At 36.8% G+C, this 16,835-nt stretch overlaps 1 protein-coding gene across 11 annotated transcripts in view; it reads right to left on the bottom strand.

Annotated features, from left to right (window-relative positions):
* Window positions 1–16,835, bottom strand: part of PPP4R4 (protein phosphatase 4 regulatory subunit 4) — a 65,031-nt gene that overhangs the window by 36,526 nt on the left and 11,670 nt on the right. For 9 of the 11 annotated variants that reach the window (XM_042047119.1, XM_042047120.1, XM_042047109.1 and 6 more), the window contains exon 3: window positions 3,498–3,600. In XM_042047119.1, the coding sequence (XP_041903053.1) occupies window positions 3,498–3,600 (103 nt within the window). Of the gene's footprint in view, window positions 1–3,497; window positions 3,601–4,119; window positions 4,210–9,282; window positions 9,305–16,835 lie in introns of those variants that run through there. The other 2 variants (XM_042047117.1, XM_042047116.1) reach the window with 2 other exon arrangements.

Here is a 16,835-nt window from a genome sequence, read left to right as displayed (position 1 = left end):
CTATTAACATCATTTGAAAAGAGACATTTTGTGCACAAAGAGAAATGCTGGTAAGAATGTCTAAGCTTTCCCTAAATCTGCATTTCAATGACTTCCAAGGTTCATGAGGAGGTGCATGCAGAAATCCAGAGTGGGGCTCTCTATGCAAAAGAACACATACAAGGACACAATTTCATTTTAACTGCAGAACTTAAAAAATAAATTCCTAATCTCATTCCTACATTAACATCTAAATTATATACTATAACCAAAACACTGACAATTCAATAATTACTTATGTATGTCACATGTATTGGTGTATTGATTTTGCTCATCTCAGACCTAAAACACTTACGTTAAATATATAGTGTCTTTGATATAATTTTAATTTCATTAGATTCCTCAGAATAAGCAATTTGCATACACCCATTTCTACACTTCTAGAAGTAACCAGGTTTATCAATTTTTCACAAATAAAATACAAATTTTCAATATATTCAGACTGAACATTCCTTGCATTTATTTCTTTCTTCATCTGCTTTACCCTCAGCTCTAACAAAAAAATTATTTTTGCTTTGGGTGTCTGCAAGTATGCTAAATAAGTTCACTGGTTTCCTTATGCAATCATATGGTGACAATACTTTCAAATAAACAGCCCTCTGAAACTACTACACAATTCATCTTTCATGTGCCAATTTGATTTCACAAATGATTACTCCCAACCTAAAGAAGTAGAACCAAGTGCAGTAATTTAAATCAGCTTATTTCCCTGCAGTGACAGATTACACTTGCAAGACTCTAATTGCAGTTGAGTTCAATTATGCCTTTACAGACTATAAAAGCTTCAATTTAATGGATGGTCAGGATGATTCCTCCAAGAAAAACAAGGTTAAGAAAAAAAAATAGGTCAAGTTAATGATGCCAAATACTGGTTTGCAGTCAAAAGTGCAGTGCATATGGCTGCAACAGAACTTTACTTCTATTACGGATAAATAATATTAGATAACAGAACACCATTGAAGAATTGGCTTTATAGGAGCACTGCCACAGAAAGGAACTTAATTCATATACATTCTACAAAGTTTCAGTTTGTAAAGCTTAAACATGAAAGAAACACTTGAATTTAGACTGACCTTCTTATATTTTACTTTTTTACCTCTCTCTGGAGCCCATTGACTTAGGTTTCATTTAATTTACCATTTAGCAAGGCATCCAGTTTGGGTTTAAATGACACTGTAAGATGAAAACCACACTACTTTTCTCAGTAATTTGCTCAAAGATTGACTGCATTTTTATTAAAGTAGTCTGCTTCATTTCAAATAGTTCTATCTGCAATTCCTAATGCTTCTTCCTTCAAATACTGTTTTCAGTTGTATGTCTTCAATATTATACAGGAAGATACTTTTACAAAATAACCAAGTACAGCCTGATCTAAGACCACACTGAGATCCAACTCCCACTGTACAAATACTTTCCAGGCTCTAGGCCCTATTCATGCAAATCATCATACTTTCAAATATTTTCTTCATCCCTATATAAAAAAACTTAAAACTATAATCAAAAACTGTATTCCCATACTAGACTTTTTATTGAATACAGGCCAAGACCAGCACTTCTCTACAGCCTGAAAAATAAGGGTAGAAAATTCCCAGTGTTTCTTATTCCTCCTTAATTTCAGGAAGAATTCTGCTCTCAAAGTAGAAAACCAGAGGCAAAAATGGATTCAGTATGGTAAGCATAAAAAAAACCAAACCAACTTTTCTTGAAGCCAGTAGGTAGGTTTAGAAAGACTGCATTACATATGTCAGAATAACGTGGTAGCAACTTGGTATAAGTTGAAATTTCCAATTACTTTGCACCTTCAAGTCATTCTTCTCAAAGCACTTTTACACTCATACATATTTAAACAAAATGCCTATTGACCTGCATCTTAGAGCACAGAATGTAACTAGAAGCACTTTAACATTTTCTAAATAATCTGTCAGCCTATAGCAGTCCTTAATCCTGAGGAGAGCTATTTATCTTGACCATTTGCTGAATCTAAAAAATCAGACAAAAGTTGGAACAGCTCCTCTTAAGAAACAGAAGTCTCCTGAAATCACAGATATTTCAGGAGATAATATGAAGTTGAGAGGTGATGTCTGATATTCACAGAATGCTTGAGGCTGAAAGGTCATTTTGTCCAATCCCCCTGCTCAAGCAGGACCAGTTACAGCTAGGACATGCCCAGACCACTTTTGAATACCTCCAAAGAGGGAGACAATAACATCTCTGGGCAACTTGTGCCACAGCTCAGTCACCCTCACAGTGAGAAAGTGATTCCTGATATACAGAAAAAATCTCCCGTGTTTCTGTTTGTGCGCACTGCAACAACAGCTGCAGTCCTGTCACTGGGTACCACTGCAAAGAGCCTGTCTCTGTCTTTGCTTTGTCAGGTATTTGTATATGTTGGTAAGGCCCCCTGCAACCCTCTTCTTCTGCAGGGGGCCAGTGGATATTTAGCGTTAGTAAGTTTTGCATTTGTGATTTAGTTTGTTCTTATTTGGCCAAGGCTGCTCCTTAAACCACACCTTAAATGAACTTGTACATTTCTTGTGGACAAGAGTTCATATCCGGGACAGAGTGGAAATACAGACATGTATCTTCTCCACCATCACAGAATCATAGAATAGTTTGGGTTGGCAGGGACCTTTACATGTCAGCTATTCCACCCCCACAGCAATGAGCAGGGATACCTTCCACTAGACCAGGTTGCTCAGAACTACATCCAGTCTGACCTTGAACACCTCCAGTGGTGGGGCATCCACAACTTCTCTGGGTAATCTGTTCCAGTGTTTTACTATCCTCATGTTAAAAAATTTCTTCCTTATATCTAGTCTGAATCTATCCTTCTTTAGTTTAACCCCAGTGCCCCTTGTCATATCTCAAAAGGCACTGCCAAAAAGCTTGTCCTCATCTTTCTTATAAGCCTCCTTCCAAGTATTGAAAAGTCACAATAAGGTATACCCAGAACCTTCTCTTCTCCAGGTTAAACAACACAAATACGCTTTATACAAACATATCTCTATATAAAATTACTGTATAACATTCCATGGTCAGTATGCATCTATCACAACTAGAAGTGACTGACACAGACAGCTAAAAGCGAACTATACTCTCCTGGACAGCACTATGAAAATCTTAATGTTTGGATGAAAGGAGATTGAGAACATCAGAATGAACCATTATGACTGGATGGTCCTCAAAGAAAGGTCTCAAAAAGCTGTCAAAACACTGGTAAATCTTTACAATATATAAGTAGTATTAATTCTGCTTTTTTATTTTTCCCTGTTGTAACAATTTAAAAAAATATATAATACCTTTAATATTTCGTAAATTGAGTGAATTAATGTGGAAGCCTACCGGACATACACCTCCTGGAGACTGAGTTTGCAATAAAAGTGGGATTTTTTTTCCTTTGTTAAAGTAGTTAAACTGGCAGAAAAAGATACATTCAAACATCAATACACAAAACTTACTCTGATTTTTGGTAAAACCCGACGAAGTGTTTCTGCAGGATTCTGTCGCATCAGGACTGGAAGATTTGCCACCACACTTGTTCCTTGGATATCCTGACCAGAACTTAAAAAAACATAAACATACAATACATTACTCACTATGATGATTACAATCTCACGGATTGCATTAAAAGAACAAAACAAAACCAACGAGAATAAACCTGCGCTACTCAGGTTTTTCATGTAAGTAAAGAGAGGCATTATGTTTTTCTATAATATGTGGCAGAAGACAACATTTAAAAAGATCAACCTCTCAAGCTATTGTATATAATTTCCTACATGGGATGCTTTAATTTTTAGTGTAGCTTTGCATAAAAATATGAAACTTGCGAAAGATCTTTTCAAACCAGATGATCAAGGCAGTGGTTTCATGGAATCTTTTGTATTAAAGCAATACAAGGGATAAACCATAGGAAGGGGCAAATAGAAGACATACATGAAAACTACATGCAATGTACAACATTTTAACAGAAATCTACCATTATTTCCTTTTTGTAGGGAAAGCAGTCAGATGTATGGTCATATGCACACAAACATGATCAAGAAAGGATGCAAAAACTCGGTTAAATTACAGATCTCTTACCTTTCTCCTCATTCTGTCTCTCTCAAAGGTATCCCACAATTGAAAAAGGAAATGAAAAAAAAAAAGCAGTATGGGAAGGAAATGGTAGGCAGATATGAAAAAAAGTATGAGGTGAAAACAAAAATTACTCAAATGGATAAACTCCTAGAATAGAATCAAAAAGCAAGAGGGTCTGGATGCCAAAATTAAAACTAAACATCAACACATCCTTTTCCTTTGGCAAGGCATGCATATCTTTGTGTTATCCAGTAGTAATGCAAAAAGCCAAGGTACCTTGGAGAAGCTATTTAATTGAAATTTTAGTCATTTTGTATCAAGATGGAAGAAACCCCAACTGCTAAAAAATGCAAACAAAAATGCTACCTTTATCCATCAAAATATAAAGAAAAGGGAAGCATTTCCCTTTAAACCAGAAATTCTTACTAACTGGCTTACTGCCAATTAAGAATGTGAAGCAAGAGGCATTTCAACACCTACACAGTCTGTAATTTTCCAACTGCAGAAGATTTTTCTTTTATTTCTACCAAAAGAGCTGCACCATAGATTTTCTTTAAATATTGGAGACTTCAGAATTACTGCGAATTATTGCTAAGTGCTCGGATGTACACATTTTTGTACCAATAAACAAATTAAGATAAATGCTAAATCTTTTCTTCAGACTCACAGTAAGCTCAGTATTATGAAGATGCTATTCCTCTATTAACAGTGCTAAGTATAGAAGAACACAACAGAGCCCTATACTTAGAAGCAATTTAACTCAACCTCTTTTGTGCTAGCTAAATTCACGTACCATTTTAATACAAAACTTCAGGACTCATCTTCGGAGTTCATCCTACAGGAGATCCCAGTGACTTTACAAGGCTGGGAATCCTCATGCAGGGAGGGAAGCTCTCATGCCCCAACATTCCTGTTCTAATATTTCCTCCCTCTGCAACAGCAGCTGCTTGCTGCTGGCCAGTATTACCAGACCTGGTCTAACTGCAACACCCATTGCAAAGCACTTTTCAAACACTTCTCAAGCACAAGGACAGCACTAACGCTCTCCCTCTAGCCCCTACATTTGGTTTTACTTGTTTCTTCTACCATCATAAAATGAAGTCCACATAATATTTGGGATGCCTTGAGACTGAAGCAAATCCTCCTAGGAAACACATACAAACATACGAAGGACAGAAAAGTGCCTGGGAGTAGCCAGCCTGGATTTGTGCAGGGGTGTCTTGGGGTGACTTTATGATGCGTAACCCATATTGCTGCCCTATGCCCAGAAATTAATTTTTGTACCTTTCTATGCCTTTAAACTGAGCCTGAGAGAGGGAAGGAAAAACTGAGCAAAACTTTTTCAAAGCAGTTTGCAGCTTGTTCAAGGTCACATAGAGACTTTTTTTTTCAGCTGCAGTAGGAGAGTGGGAGGGAAGGGAAGCACCCTGCTCGCTTTTCTTTCCAGCCAGCTTTTTGGCAGGTTTTTTTTCCTCAGCTTTTTTTTTTTTGGAGAGTTGAACTTTTGTTTTCCTGGGACTTTGGTTTTTTTTCCTTTTCTCTCTGTTGGATGGTTTCAACATCAGAATACATTGGGAGGACTTTCTACCAAGGCCTTGGCCCTGGAGGTGGGCCCACCCTGTCCTAGCTCCAAGGAGGGGGAGAGAGATCTATGGAAGGACTCTGAAATTTTCCCAGGTTTCCCTCAGCAGGGCAAGGGGTTTTATTATTTAGCATTATTATCCTTTTCCCGTGTGTTTGGTAAACAAAGTTTTTGTATCTTTCACTTTTCTTTGAGGAAAATTAATTTTTCCTGAACCTGGTGGGGGAGGGCTGGTTATGCTTTCTCTCAGAGGATATATTTCTAAATTTGACCAAACCAGCACAAGGGGAAATCAATTCTGACCAGCCAACTTGACAACACGATGACTGGCTGAGATGGTGGAAGTTGTTTAACTTATTTTAGCAAGGTTGTTGACATTGTCTCCCATCATATCCCCATAGATAAACTGATGAAGTACAAGCTGGACAAAGGGAAAGTGATGTGGACTGAAAACTGAGCAAACTATTGAGCCTAAAGGGTTGTGATTAGTGGCAAAGAAGCCAGCCACGGGTGGTTTACCTCATGGTTTACCTTACTGGGGGCAACAGTTTAAAGTTTTCATTAATGGCCTGGGTGAGGGGACTAGGCAGACTCTCAGTATGAAGATGACACAAAACCAGGAGGAGGGATTGACAGACCAGGAGTCTCTGGTGACTCAACAAGTTGGAGAAACAAACCAACAGGGATCTTACAAAGCTCAGCAGCAGGAAATGCAAGTTCTGTAGCTGTGGCAGAACAGCCCCATGCACCACCAGAGGCTGGGGGCCAGACAACTGAGAAATAGCTTGACAGGAAAGAACCTGGAGGTCCCAGTGGACACAAAGCTGACCAGGAGGCAACAATGCATTCTTGCGGGAAAGGCAGCTGATGGCATCCTGGGCTGCACTCAAGAGCATCTCCAGCAGCTCAAGGGAGGTGATTATTCTTCTCTATTCAACACAAGAATCTCACAGACAGGCGGCAGCAAGTTCATTGAAATATCTGAGCAGATGCTTAGGCAACAGGGATTTTTAATCTTGAGAAGAGAAAGCTTGGGGGCCTTATCTGACATGTATAAACTCTGATGCGAGACAGTAAAGAAGACAGAGGCAGATTCTTCCCAGCAGTGCCCAGTGACAGGATGCAAAGCAATGGGAACAAATTCAATACACAGGAAATGCAACATAAATCTTAAAAAAACCCACAAATCAGAGTGTTCAAATATTGGAATGAGTTGCCCACACAAGCGGTGCAGCCTCCATCTGTAGGATTCAAAATCCTGAGTTCAGGACAAGATTGAATATATTGCTCTAATTGACACTACTTTGAGCAGGGAGGTGGACTAGTTGATCTCCAGAGGTCCCTTCCCACAACTATACTATGATTATGTTCAGGGTAGGTGTTGTCAATTTTGCAAACTTTCATGAAGCTCAAGGAAGACAAGATTTCTTACATTAATTTTTAAAGCATTTTTAAAGACACATTCTACAGGATAAGAACATAGAAAATTTTAAAAGTCCCTGGGTACTCAATTAGAAATATTTGTATCTGGAAATGGATGGAAGGACTACAGCTCCTCCTACAGCATGAGGAACGAAGACTAGTCACTGAATGTACTGCAAGACAGCATTACCACAAAGGATTCTGAAAGAGAAAAGACAGATCTACATCTTGCTCTCCTTCATTCGCACTAGCCTACAAAACATGACTACAAGAGCAGAACACAGTACTGGAAAGAAGACTGAGGTACAACATTTACCCAAACTCTAACTGAGGCTCTGTTTGTGAAGAGGCTTTTCTTTCACACTGTGGCTAAGTGTACCACTTCAGCAGAAATGATTTGTTAAACAGCCATTGTTGAATCCACCACTGAAGTCTGTGCTCGGTGTAAACAGAAGTTCTGATGAATGGCTGCAGGGAATTACATTGTTAACACCCCTTAAGCGATACTGTTTTCAGTGCAAGATTCTATGTTCTATGTTAGTCTAAATCTGAATTTGTTGAAGACAAAAGTAAAAATTTAGCAACTTCAATGAGTGAGGGATTAGAATAGCAAGATTTAAAAAAAAAAAGAATTAAGTATTCAGTAACTAAATGGGTATTAGAAAAACGAAATTCACAAACACTCAAACTTGAAAAAGGGTGTCCAGAGGTTGTGGGAATCTTTGGAGACATTCGTAACTCATCTGGACAATGTCCTGAGCAACAACACTATCTAACATCAAATGACATCAGACGTGGAAGTTGGTTCTGCTTTAAGCAGGGCATTGGACCAAATGACTTCCGGGGTCCCCAACCACCTAAACTATTCTGTGACTGGGATTCATAAATCCTAGACTGAATTTCCTATTTGTTTAAAAGCTCAGTATCTGACAGGATTTAGCCTGATTCAGAATGATTCAATTCTCCCTCCAGGATTTCTGTTCTCCTGTACAATCTACTGTTGCCAAGGCAAACTAGAAATCCAGATAAATATTTGTCAATAACATTAAAGTGTGTGGCCCATAAAACTTCCTTTGAGAAACACCTTTAGTATATTGTGAAGATTTTTACATGGCAATCTTTCCTATGCAGATGGGTAGACACAGACTTAAGATCTATTACACTGCTTTCTAGGTACTGCTCTTGCTAATCAATACTAACACTTTTACAAGGGTTTTTTGGTTTTTTTTTTTTTTAGTTTTTGATTGAATAATTTTAGGCTTTTAGTAAAAAAAGGGGAAAAATCTAGAAATTAGAAAAATGTCTTGAAATCACGAATATTGATGTGTCATTTTATGACTAGTTTTCATTTTATTTTAAAGTAAATACTCCTTTGATAAAATACAATCTACTATCTTCTGTAAAAGTACAACCCTTTCTTTACACTGGTGTAAAGCAGTAACCTTCTTTTCATGTCATGTGAGGTATGCTTACATTTCAATTATACTTCTTTAAACATAAATTATGTAACAGGAGTGTCTGAACATCTATCTGACATTTATTGTAGCAAGTATATTATAAACAGACTCAGTCCCATGGAAAGATCTGTCATTTTGTTAAAGTAACTTCCTTTAAGAGCCTCAGTTGAACAAAGATGGAGAATTGTGAGCAATATCATTATTAGCACAGTCTTGAATCTATATATTACAATGGAGTAAATCTGCAGAAAATCCAAAGTAAATTAAGAGAAGAGACTTTAGGAGACTTCTTTAAGAGAAGAAACTTTATTTTTAGGCTTCTATAACTTTGCTGAAAATAAGAGAATAAAATTAATCTGAAAATTTAACTCCATAATAATGACAATTTTCAAGAAGCTGGAAGCCCTAATAAGATCATAGGCTGAACATCTCCTTGCAATTGACATTATAGTCCTTTCCTAGTAAAATCTAATTTTCAAAACCACTTTCTCATTTTCATCTTCTACTTAAGATATATGTGCCCATGATCATTTTAGAGCACATCTGAATAAAATCTACATGGTCTATAAATTAAAAAAAGAAGAAACTAATCTCATTTTAGTACATATCTGAACTTGTACCATCACATGTAATGTAATTAAAGTAAGAACCAAAACCCCAGATTTAGCTGCACAGTAGTTTCATATTCATAGTAACCTTGTTTACCAGGATAGGTTTGGTCAACTGAAGCCTCTTATTTCTGTTTCCTTGCTGAACTTCTGTTAAAGAGAGAAAGAAGAATGTCTAACTCAGACAGATATCCCTTTCTGTTCCTGAACCAAAACAGACACATTATAATGACACAATAATGTCTTTCTTCCTAATATAATCAGTTTCTATGAGTTTATACGCTAATTATTATGAGTTAACATTGAGCTTTTCTCCCTTGAATTTCAAGAAAAGTTTCAAGAATGTAAAAAGAGCCTCAAAGGAACACATTTTTCCCTTCAAATATTACCCCAGTATCAACATTACAACCTCCTAGAAGATAAATGTTTCTTCTTCCTTAGAGGGCTTACAACACATATTGCATTTTGTATGGTTTCTGGGTAGAATTCATTTTGGCATTTTTTATTTTGAGTCTGAATGTGAAAAGTAAAGACAGTCTTCTTACTTCAAGATCAAGATAGCCATTTCCCATTGCTAGATGATATAGCAAAAATGAGCTAGGAGCTGGTATTATCTTTCATTCTGCCAGTCCTCATTCACTGAACCAGAATTTGTAATTTTCACATTCAACAAGATTTGTCATGTTCACAGCATGCATTATGTGCTAAAAGAAGTCCTCTGAAAAAGTACAAGGCCTGTAATTTTTCTACGCTGAAAGTGAAAAAAAATAAAAAACCACAGATGCTAACCGAAATCTAGAAGGATAAATTACTTCTGTTGACCTAAATTTCTCTTACAGTCTAATTTCGACACAGGATCTCTTTTCATTCACCAGTCTTATTTTTCCTATCAGTATATTTCAAGCACACAGAGAGGAAAACTTTAAATGACCTAGTAAGTACTAAAATCTACTTAGAGTCTTCTTCAGTTTGTCTTACGTGTGTGGGGAGTTATAAACAATAGATCCCAAAGCTCCCACTTTATTATTCTGTGTATTTCTATCATGCCTTCTCAACCTTTCTGACTATAGCATATTCCATTGTGTATCAATTTCATACTTTTTTTTTCATAGCAACTCTAATCTAATAGTCATGGAAGCTGATGAGAATTTCTAAAAAATAGAAAGCTGTAGCTGTACATTGCAACCTCTCCTTTCTTAAACTGACTCACAGGTCTAAAAAAATAGTTTATTTTTTCAAGATTTATTGACAGCTCTAACAGAAGCTGCCACTTCACCTCAACCCTTGCTATGAGTCTCTTCAATCATTTAAAAACAAATTATGCTATGCTAAACCCACTTGCAATTCCTCAGCATGCTATTAAGAAAAGCACATTAAAGATTAGGAAAGAAACTATTAACTGGTCATTTTGCCTATATCTGCTTGGCTTCATAAAAAAGACCTTTCTGTATATGCAAGAGTTGAAGACCACGGTAAAAGCCTGAAGTAACCCTAGCGTTTTAGGAATTAAAGTACAAGTAGAACTTCTTACCTGTCTTTCAAAAAATTCAAACTTTTTAGAATAGGCTTATAAGCCCCGTAACAACAAAATGTTACTAACAGTAAGACAAATAGTAAATAAAACATACTTTGTACAAGAGTTGATCAGCCTTTTTCAAAATCACAGAGACTGGACCAAAGGAAAATGCAAACGTAGAAGACCCATAGAGACACTATAAATCACACTGAGTACAGAATGAAAGTACAGGGTATGAGTACAATGACTGAATGAAAAGCCACAAGGAAAATAAAAATAAAAAAGGGTACAGAGAGGGTTTGAAGCTTTTGATCACAGCATTTTCCCTCATATGCAAGAGAAACACATCTAGATATCTTAGATATATTTTATATAGATATATGTATAGGTACCTAGATATTGTAAGTAGACAGGTATCATATCTAATAATACAAGCTAAGCTTATGTTCTAATTTGAAAAATAGAGGAGTAAAATTGTGAGCACCAAAAAAATATACCTGAAATCTTAGAAACAATTTGAAGTTTTAGCTGTAGAAGCAGTTTTATTCTCAGCCAAGGAAATCTAACTGTGGGCTCAGAATGACTTCCAACAGCTCATATTAAATTTTTATCAAATTACTGCTGTTATACTCCAAGGGCCTGACAACTCAAAAGAAAAACTAATTAGAAAATGAACACAAAATTGTAAACTTACTCCTTGTAAGAGCTAGCTTTTAGACAAGTCAGAAGTGGAAAGCTCTGCTGGTTCACACACTATTCATTATTCAAGGAGTATTCATAGCAGTAATATTCATATTTTCAAGTATATTGGACAGCTACTTTAGACTGATGCAGTTACATGCATCAGCAATACAATGTCAAACAGCTGATGCTAGTGCTGCTTTCTCATATATCAAAAGCAACCATAGATTGAAGGCAGCTTTCTGAAGTAAATACACAAATAACTAAAAACTGCTTCAATTTCAAGCTGTTCCTGGTTCATGTTCTGTCAAACAAAAAAGTGCTTTACTTGATTTATGTTCACTTTGGAAAGTAGGATAAAATTCAGCTACTTAATTAAATTGAAGAGTCAGACATGTCTCTCAAACACACATAGGATTTGTTCCATGTTGGAGAGGACAACCAAGCTAGGTAATACAATTAACATCATTAACAAACTGAAGTGGTGACACAAGTATTTCAAACTTCCAGCTCTCTGACAGAATAATTTCAAACAGTAGAAAAAAAAAAAGCATTACATATACAGACAATTAACCCATATCTGCATTCTTGTTAAAACCATTATTAGCACACCATTGGAATCCTCCTGCCTACCTGTGCTGGCTTTGGCTGAGGCAGAGTTAATTTTCTTCCCAGTGGCTGGTATAGGGCTGTGGTTTGGATTTGTGCTGGAGACAGTGTTGATACTAAAGAGATGTTCTTGTTATTGCTGAGCAGGGCTTACACAGAGCCAAGGCCTTTTCTGCTTTTCGTACTGCCACGCTAGGGAGGAGACTGGGGCTGCATGGGAGACTGGTGGGATACACAGCCAGGACAGGTGACCCAAACTGACCAAAGGGATAGTCCAGACCATGTGGCATCATACTCAGTACATAAAGTGGGGAGAAGAAGGAGGAAGGGGGAAACATTTGTAATGATGATGTTTCTCTTTCCAAGTCACCGTTACACGTGACGGAGCTCTGCTCTCCTGCAGATGGCTGAACACCTGCCTGCCAGTGGGAAGCAGTGCTTCGCTTTGCTTGCGTGCGTGGCTTTACTTTCCCTATTAAATTGTTTTTATCTCAGCCCGCAAGTTTTCCAGCTTTTACCCTTCTGATTCTGTCCCAATGAGCGAGTGGCTACGTGGGGCTTGGCAGCTGGCTGGGGTTAATCCACAACACTACTCAATTATGTTTAGGTAATTATAGTCCTCATAACATTCCCTATTGTTGGGGAAGATGGAACAGGAAAACCTTGGAAATATGATTGCCTGACAAAAGATTTTGGGAATATGAAAACTACAAGCAACATTGAAATGAAAGCCACTTTTGAAATACCAGGTCTTAGTTACTGAACAACTAGAAAACAATGGTATGGCCACTGAAGTAATCTCCTCTTGATGAAACAATACCCTCTGCTTGCAAACAGGTCCAAGGGTCAGAGCAGACCCTACTAGCTCAGCAGAAGGGGTCCAAAGAGTAGTTTTTAGAAGTTAAGATGTAACACTTTATGGTAATATAAGAACTCTTATAGGCTGTATGTAAATGCTATAGGATTTGTATCTTGTATTAGATTGGTTAGTGACAATTAGAATATTCAGTACAGAAGATGATTTATTGTATTGTAACCAGGACTTCAGACTTTCTGATTCTCTCTCTTCTTCTCTATTCCTCTCTTCCACTTCTACTCTTACTTCCACTCTTGCTCTTACACCCTCTCTCTCTCTCTCACCTGCTTACTCTCTTGGGCCTGCTCAGAGCTGAGTCTAGCAGCTCTGAGCAGTGCCCCAATACCCTCGCCCTTTACAATAAACCGACTGTGTCCCAAGACCTGCCTATAGAGATCTCCATCCGTCTACGTCCGCCCGGTCCCGACTGAACCCCGAAACCCGAAACCTACACCCTATCTTCAAAATCACTACAATAATCTTAAATAGCCTTTTTACACTATTTTTTCCTCATATAGTTACACTATTTTTTCCTCATATAGTCATATTAACTTATTTCTAGTGGTACAGTTATCCCAGAAAGAGTTCGACATTCTGCAATGGGAAGAATAAATAAAAGCATTTACCAGTAATTCCTCCCACATTTACTAAAATTAGTCCAGAATCATCTCTGAAGAAAAGAATATCTCCTTCCTCTGAATGCATGTCAAATATGCTCAGCTGCATAGATCCCTCACAGCATATATTCAGTGCTAACCACCAGAATTTCTGGGTTATCTATTTATTGCATTGGTATCAACATTATTCTACGGAAGAAAACGTAACACGGAAAAAGAAAAATTATGGTAAAAAGCATCCATTGATACAATACTATTTGCATGCCATCCCCCCGGTCCTGCTCCCTGTGGTTTGTTTGTTACTGAAAAAGAACTGAATTAAGTGATCACTAAAAGGTTAGGAACAATAAATTTTTAGTCTAAACTCATGGTGTAATAGTAACAGAATATATTATTTTCATAAACAATACTTTTAATTCGATATCTGAAGAGGCATCCATGAAAATGGATATCTACTGGCAGAATTTACCTTAAACACAGCCCACAGTACTTAAGCTATCAATGTTATTCTAGTGCATAAAGAACTCCAAAGTTCTATACAACTTCCATAGGACCAACATAGTCTTTACAGATGTCTCACAAACCATCTCATGGTATCCAGTGTGTAGTCCCCTGAAAATAATGATCTTAAGGCAAACTCTCAGTCAGAGCAATGAGGGCGAAGAAAAGGAAAATAAAAGGGAAGAAAAAACATTTGGGGGAAAATACTCACATCCTTTGCCAAAAACCAGGTAAAGTGAGGCATGAACATCTCAAACAACCTATCATGTACTAAAGTCTAGTTAGAATCTTTTTCAGCTCATGGGTTTTACAGGTGGGGGGCATTACACCCAACAGATCCAGAAACTGCCATGTTCCAACCGTTCATTTAAAAAGACCAAAACCAGCTTCTTCACTTAAAAGAAAGATGAGACACTGAAGAAGTTTTTACTTAATACCCTCAGAATTTGCAATAAATACATAAGATACAAAGATTTGTACATTAATTTTATTGATCTATCTACCCTCTAACACATCATTTTCAAATAGGTGGGACAGTTTAAGTCATCAAAGCACAAGTGCATTTATCTGCAATTAGAGTTGATTTTTGCATACCAGTATGCATCTACTGATTTATTACAAACTCATTTGTAGTAAGTATTTTCTTGCAATACAACAAGCATGAAAGGGTCAAAAGAATTTACAATTAATCCTTAAAATACACCTAAATTTGCTTTACATGGTGATAAAAATAAGAAGAAAGAGACATACTCTTGTATCAAAACCTGTAGTAAAGAAGCAGGTTAATTTTAAGTAGCCATCATTCTTTCCTCTGTTGATTTAGTGATGACCAATTGCTGCAGTTGGAAAAAGCAAAAATAAAATTAAATCTTGCCCTGAATCTAACTGACTTCTACTTCCCAAAATGGCAGAGAAATAGGTGTCCTAATACTGAGCTTTGAAATGAAATTACATAAAAGAGATTAACAGAAGAATTTTGGTGCGAGCAGCAATCAGGCAATGACTCATGTTTTGCTATTTAATATGGACATAAATCCTCCCCCTCAAAAAGTTCAGTTACAATTTCGGCAGTGAAAATGGCATCTTTTCTGTTTCTCACTTTAAAGACAGGATTTTTATCTCCAAGCCTGCCCAAAAATGTAAGTAATATTACCATGTAAAAAAGTGTATTAAAGCAGATGCCTTTCACATTTCTCTTTTACATGTGTTTATTCTGCAAGAGACAATACAATCAACCCCTACTTACAACAAAAATACAATTAGCATGTTTAAAGCATTTTGTTTCTGTCCCTAGTTGAGCCTTCTCAACATACTCTTGGTAACAGAAGTTACCAAGCAATTTCACTACAGAGGAGGAAAAAAACCAGCCAGTTACTTTGGAAAATCTGACCACAAGCTGGTCAGCTGCACTTCTCATGCAGCACAGAAAAACAGTAAATCATCCCATTTTGTAGACATAAACTACTGCAACCAAAATGAAATAGCATTATTGAGTGCAATATCACTTCTGCTGTACAGCTCTGTTAATATCAATTGTGTTATCAAATGCTTTGATCCACCTTGAATCCAACTTTCCTGTCGTACTTCAACTGGTAAAGAGAAATGTTTTGGAATTAAACAAGCAGGTTTGAAAAACTTTTATTTAATCATAGCATAAACTGGTGGCTCCAGTCCTTAATGTTGTTCTTTGTTTTTCCACAATAGTCATGGGGAGGCAGCAGGGGTGGGGAGAGGGAGAAGCCAACTGATACCTACCTAAATTAATTTACTGGTTTTACTTCAAGAAATGTGGAATTTTCACTAGAGGCATAATTGACAATTTGGACACAAAGCTACCCCCATAAACAAAAAAAAAAAAAAAAAAAAAAAAACAACCCAAGTCCTCCAAGATATTCTGTTTATACCTTTTCTCTTAGACTGTCACATAATACCCTGTGGAAATTTTCGTAATTTTATTTAAAGTTACAGTGCTTTGCCATTTAAAAAAATTAATTATATCATTCTGATTTAAGATAGATTGGTGAAAGAAAAATAATTTCTTTCGTTTTTTTCCAAATCAAATAGGACATTTGACTCTAAAATGCCCAATGAAAAAATGATGTACTGATCTATTTCCAAAGCCAGAAGTGTTCTCTTAAACTAGATGATTCTTGAAAAACAGATAAGGACAAGAAGAATGCATAAACTACTTTTTTCCCTATTAGAAAGAATGTAAGACTATGCTCTTTGAGACTGCAGTCTTTCTTTACCACTATACACTATACTGACTTAGCAATATGGGTCACCTTTATTTATATACTGTCAGTTTAAAAAAAAAGTCTGAAGTCCTGCAACAAACCTTGTTACTATACCCAGCTTGGACTCATACACACTTAAAATTATGCAATTCCATTCATGCCAGTTCATCTATCCCTGCTTACACACTGCCTAAATCTGACTTTCTTATAGTAAATTCAAGAACAAGTGGAAGAACGTGAAAGTAAGCATTACATAGAAACACTGAGGCTAAATTCACAGTGTAACATGTTTCTGTAAACAAAGCAACAGCAATTTTGGGATTATGCAATGACTAAGAAGTACTGTCTATCTGTAGTCTGTTAGGAAAGGTACTATGTAAGGATAGTTGGTAAGGCATTTCCAACAACAGTTAACGAGCTCAGTAAAGCACAGCAATTACCCTTGGTCCTGCTCTGAATTGATACAACTGACAAGGAATGACTCAGCTACTCTGTACATGAGAGTTGTACACATTCTCAGAACCCACAGTCACATAACATGGAATAAACAAAACTGCTGCTGGAACAACCGCTACCAAGATACAGAGACATATCTAGAGCCTGGTATTTTTATTTCCTAACATTAACCCCTCA

This window comes from Corvus kubaryi, unplaced genomic scaffold (assembly GCF_017639235.1).
Source record: "Corvus kubaryi isolate FWS band 111438036 unplaced genomic scaffold, C.kubaryi_AGA036_p1.0 66, whole genome shotgun sequence".
NCBI lineage: Eukaryota > Metazoa > Chordata > Aves > Passeriformes > Corvidae > Corvus > Corvus kubaryi.
This window is presented reverse-complemented; position numbering and strand designations above follow the sequence as displayed.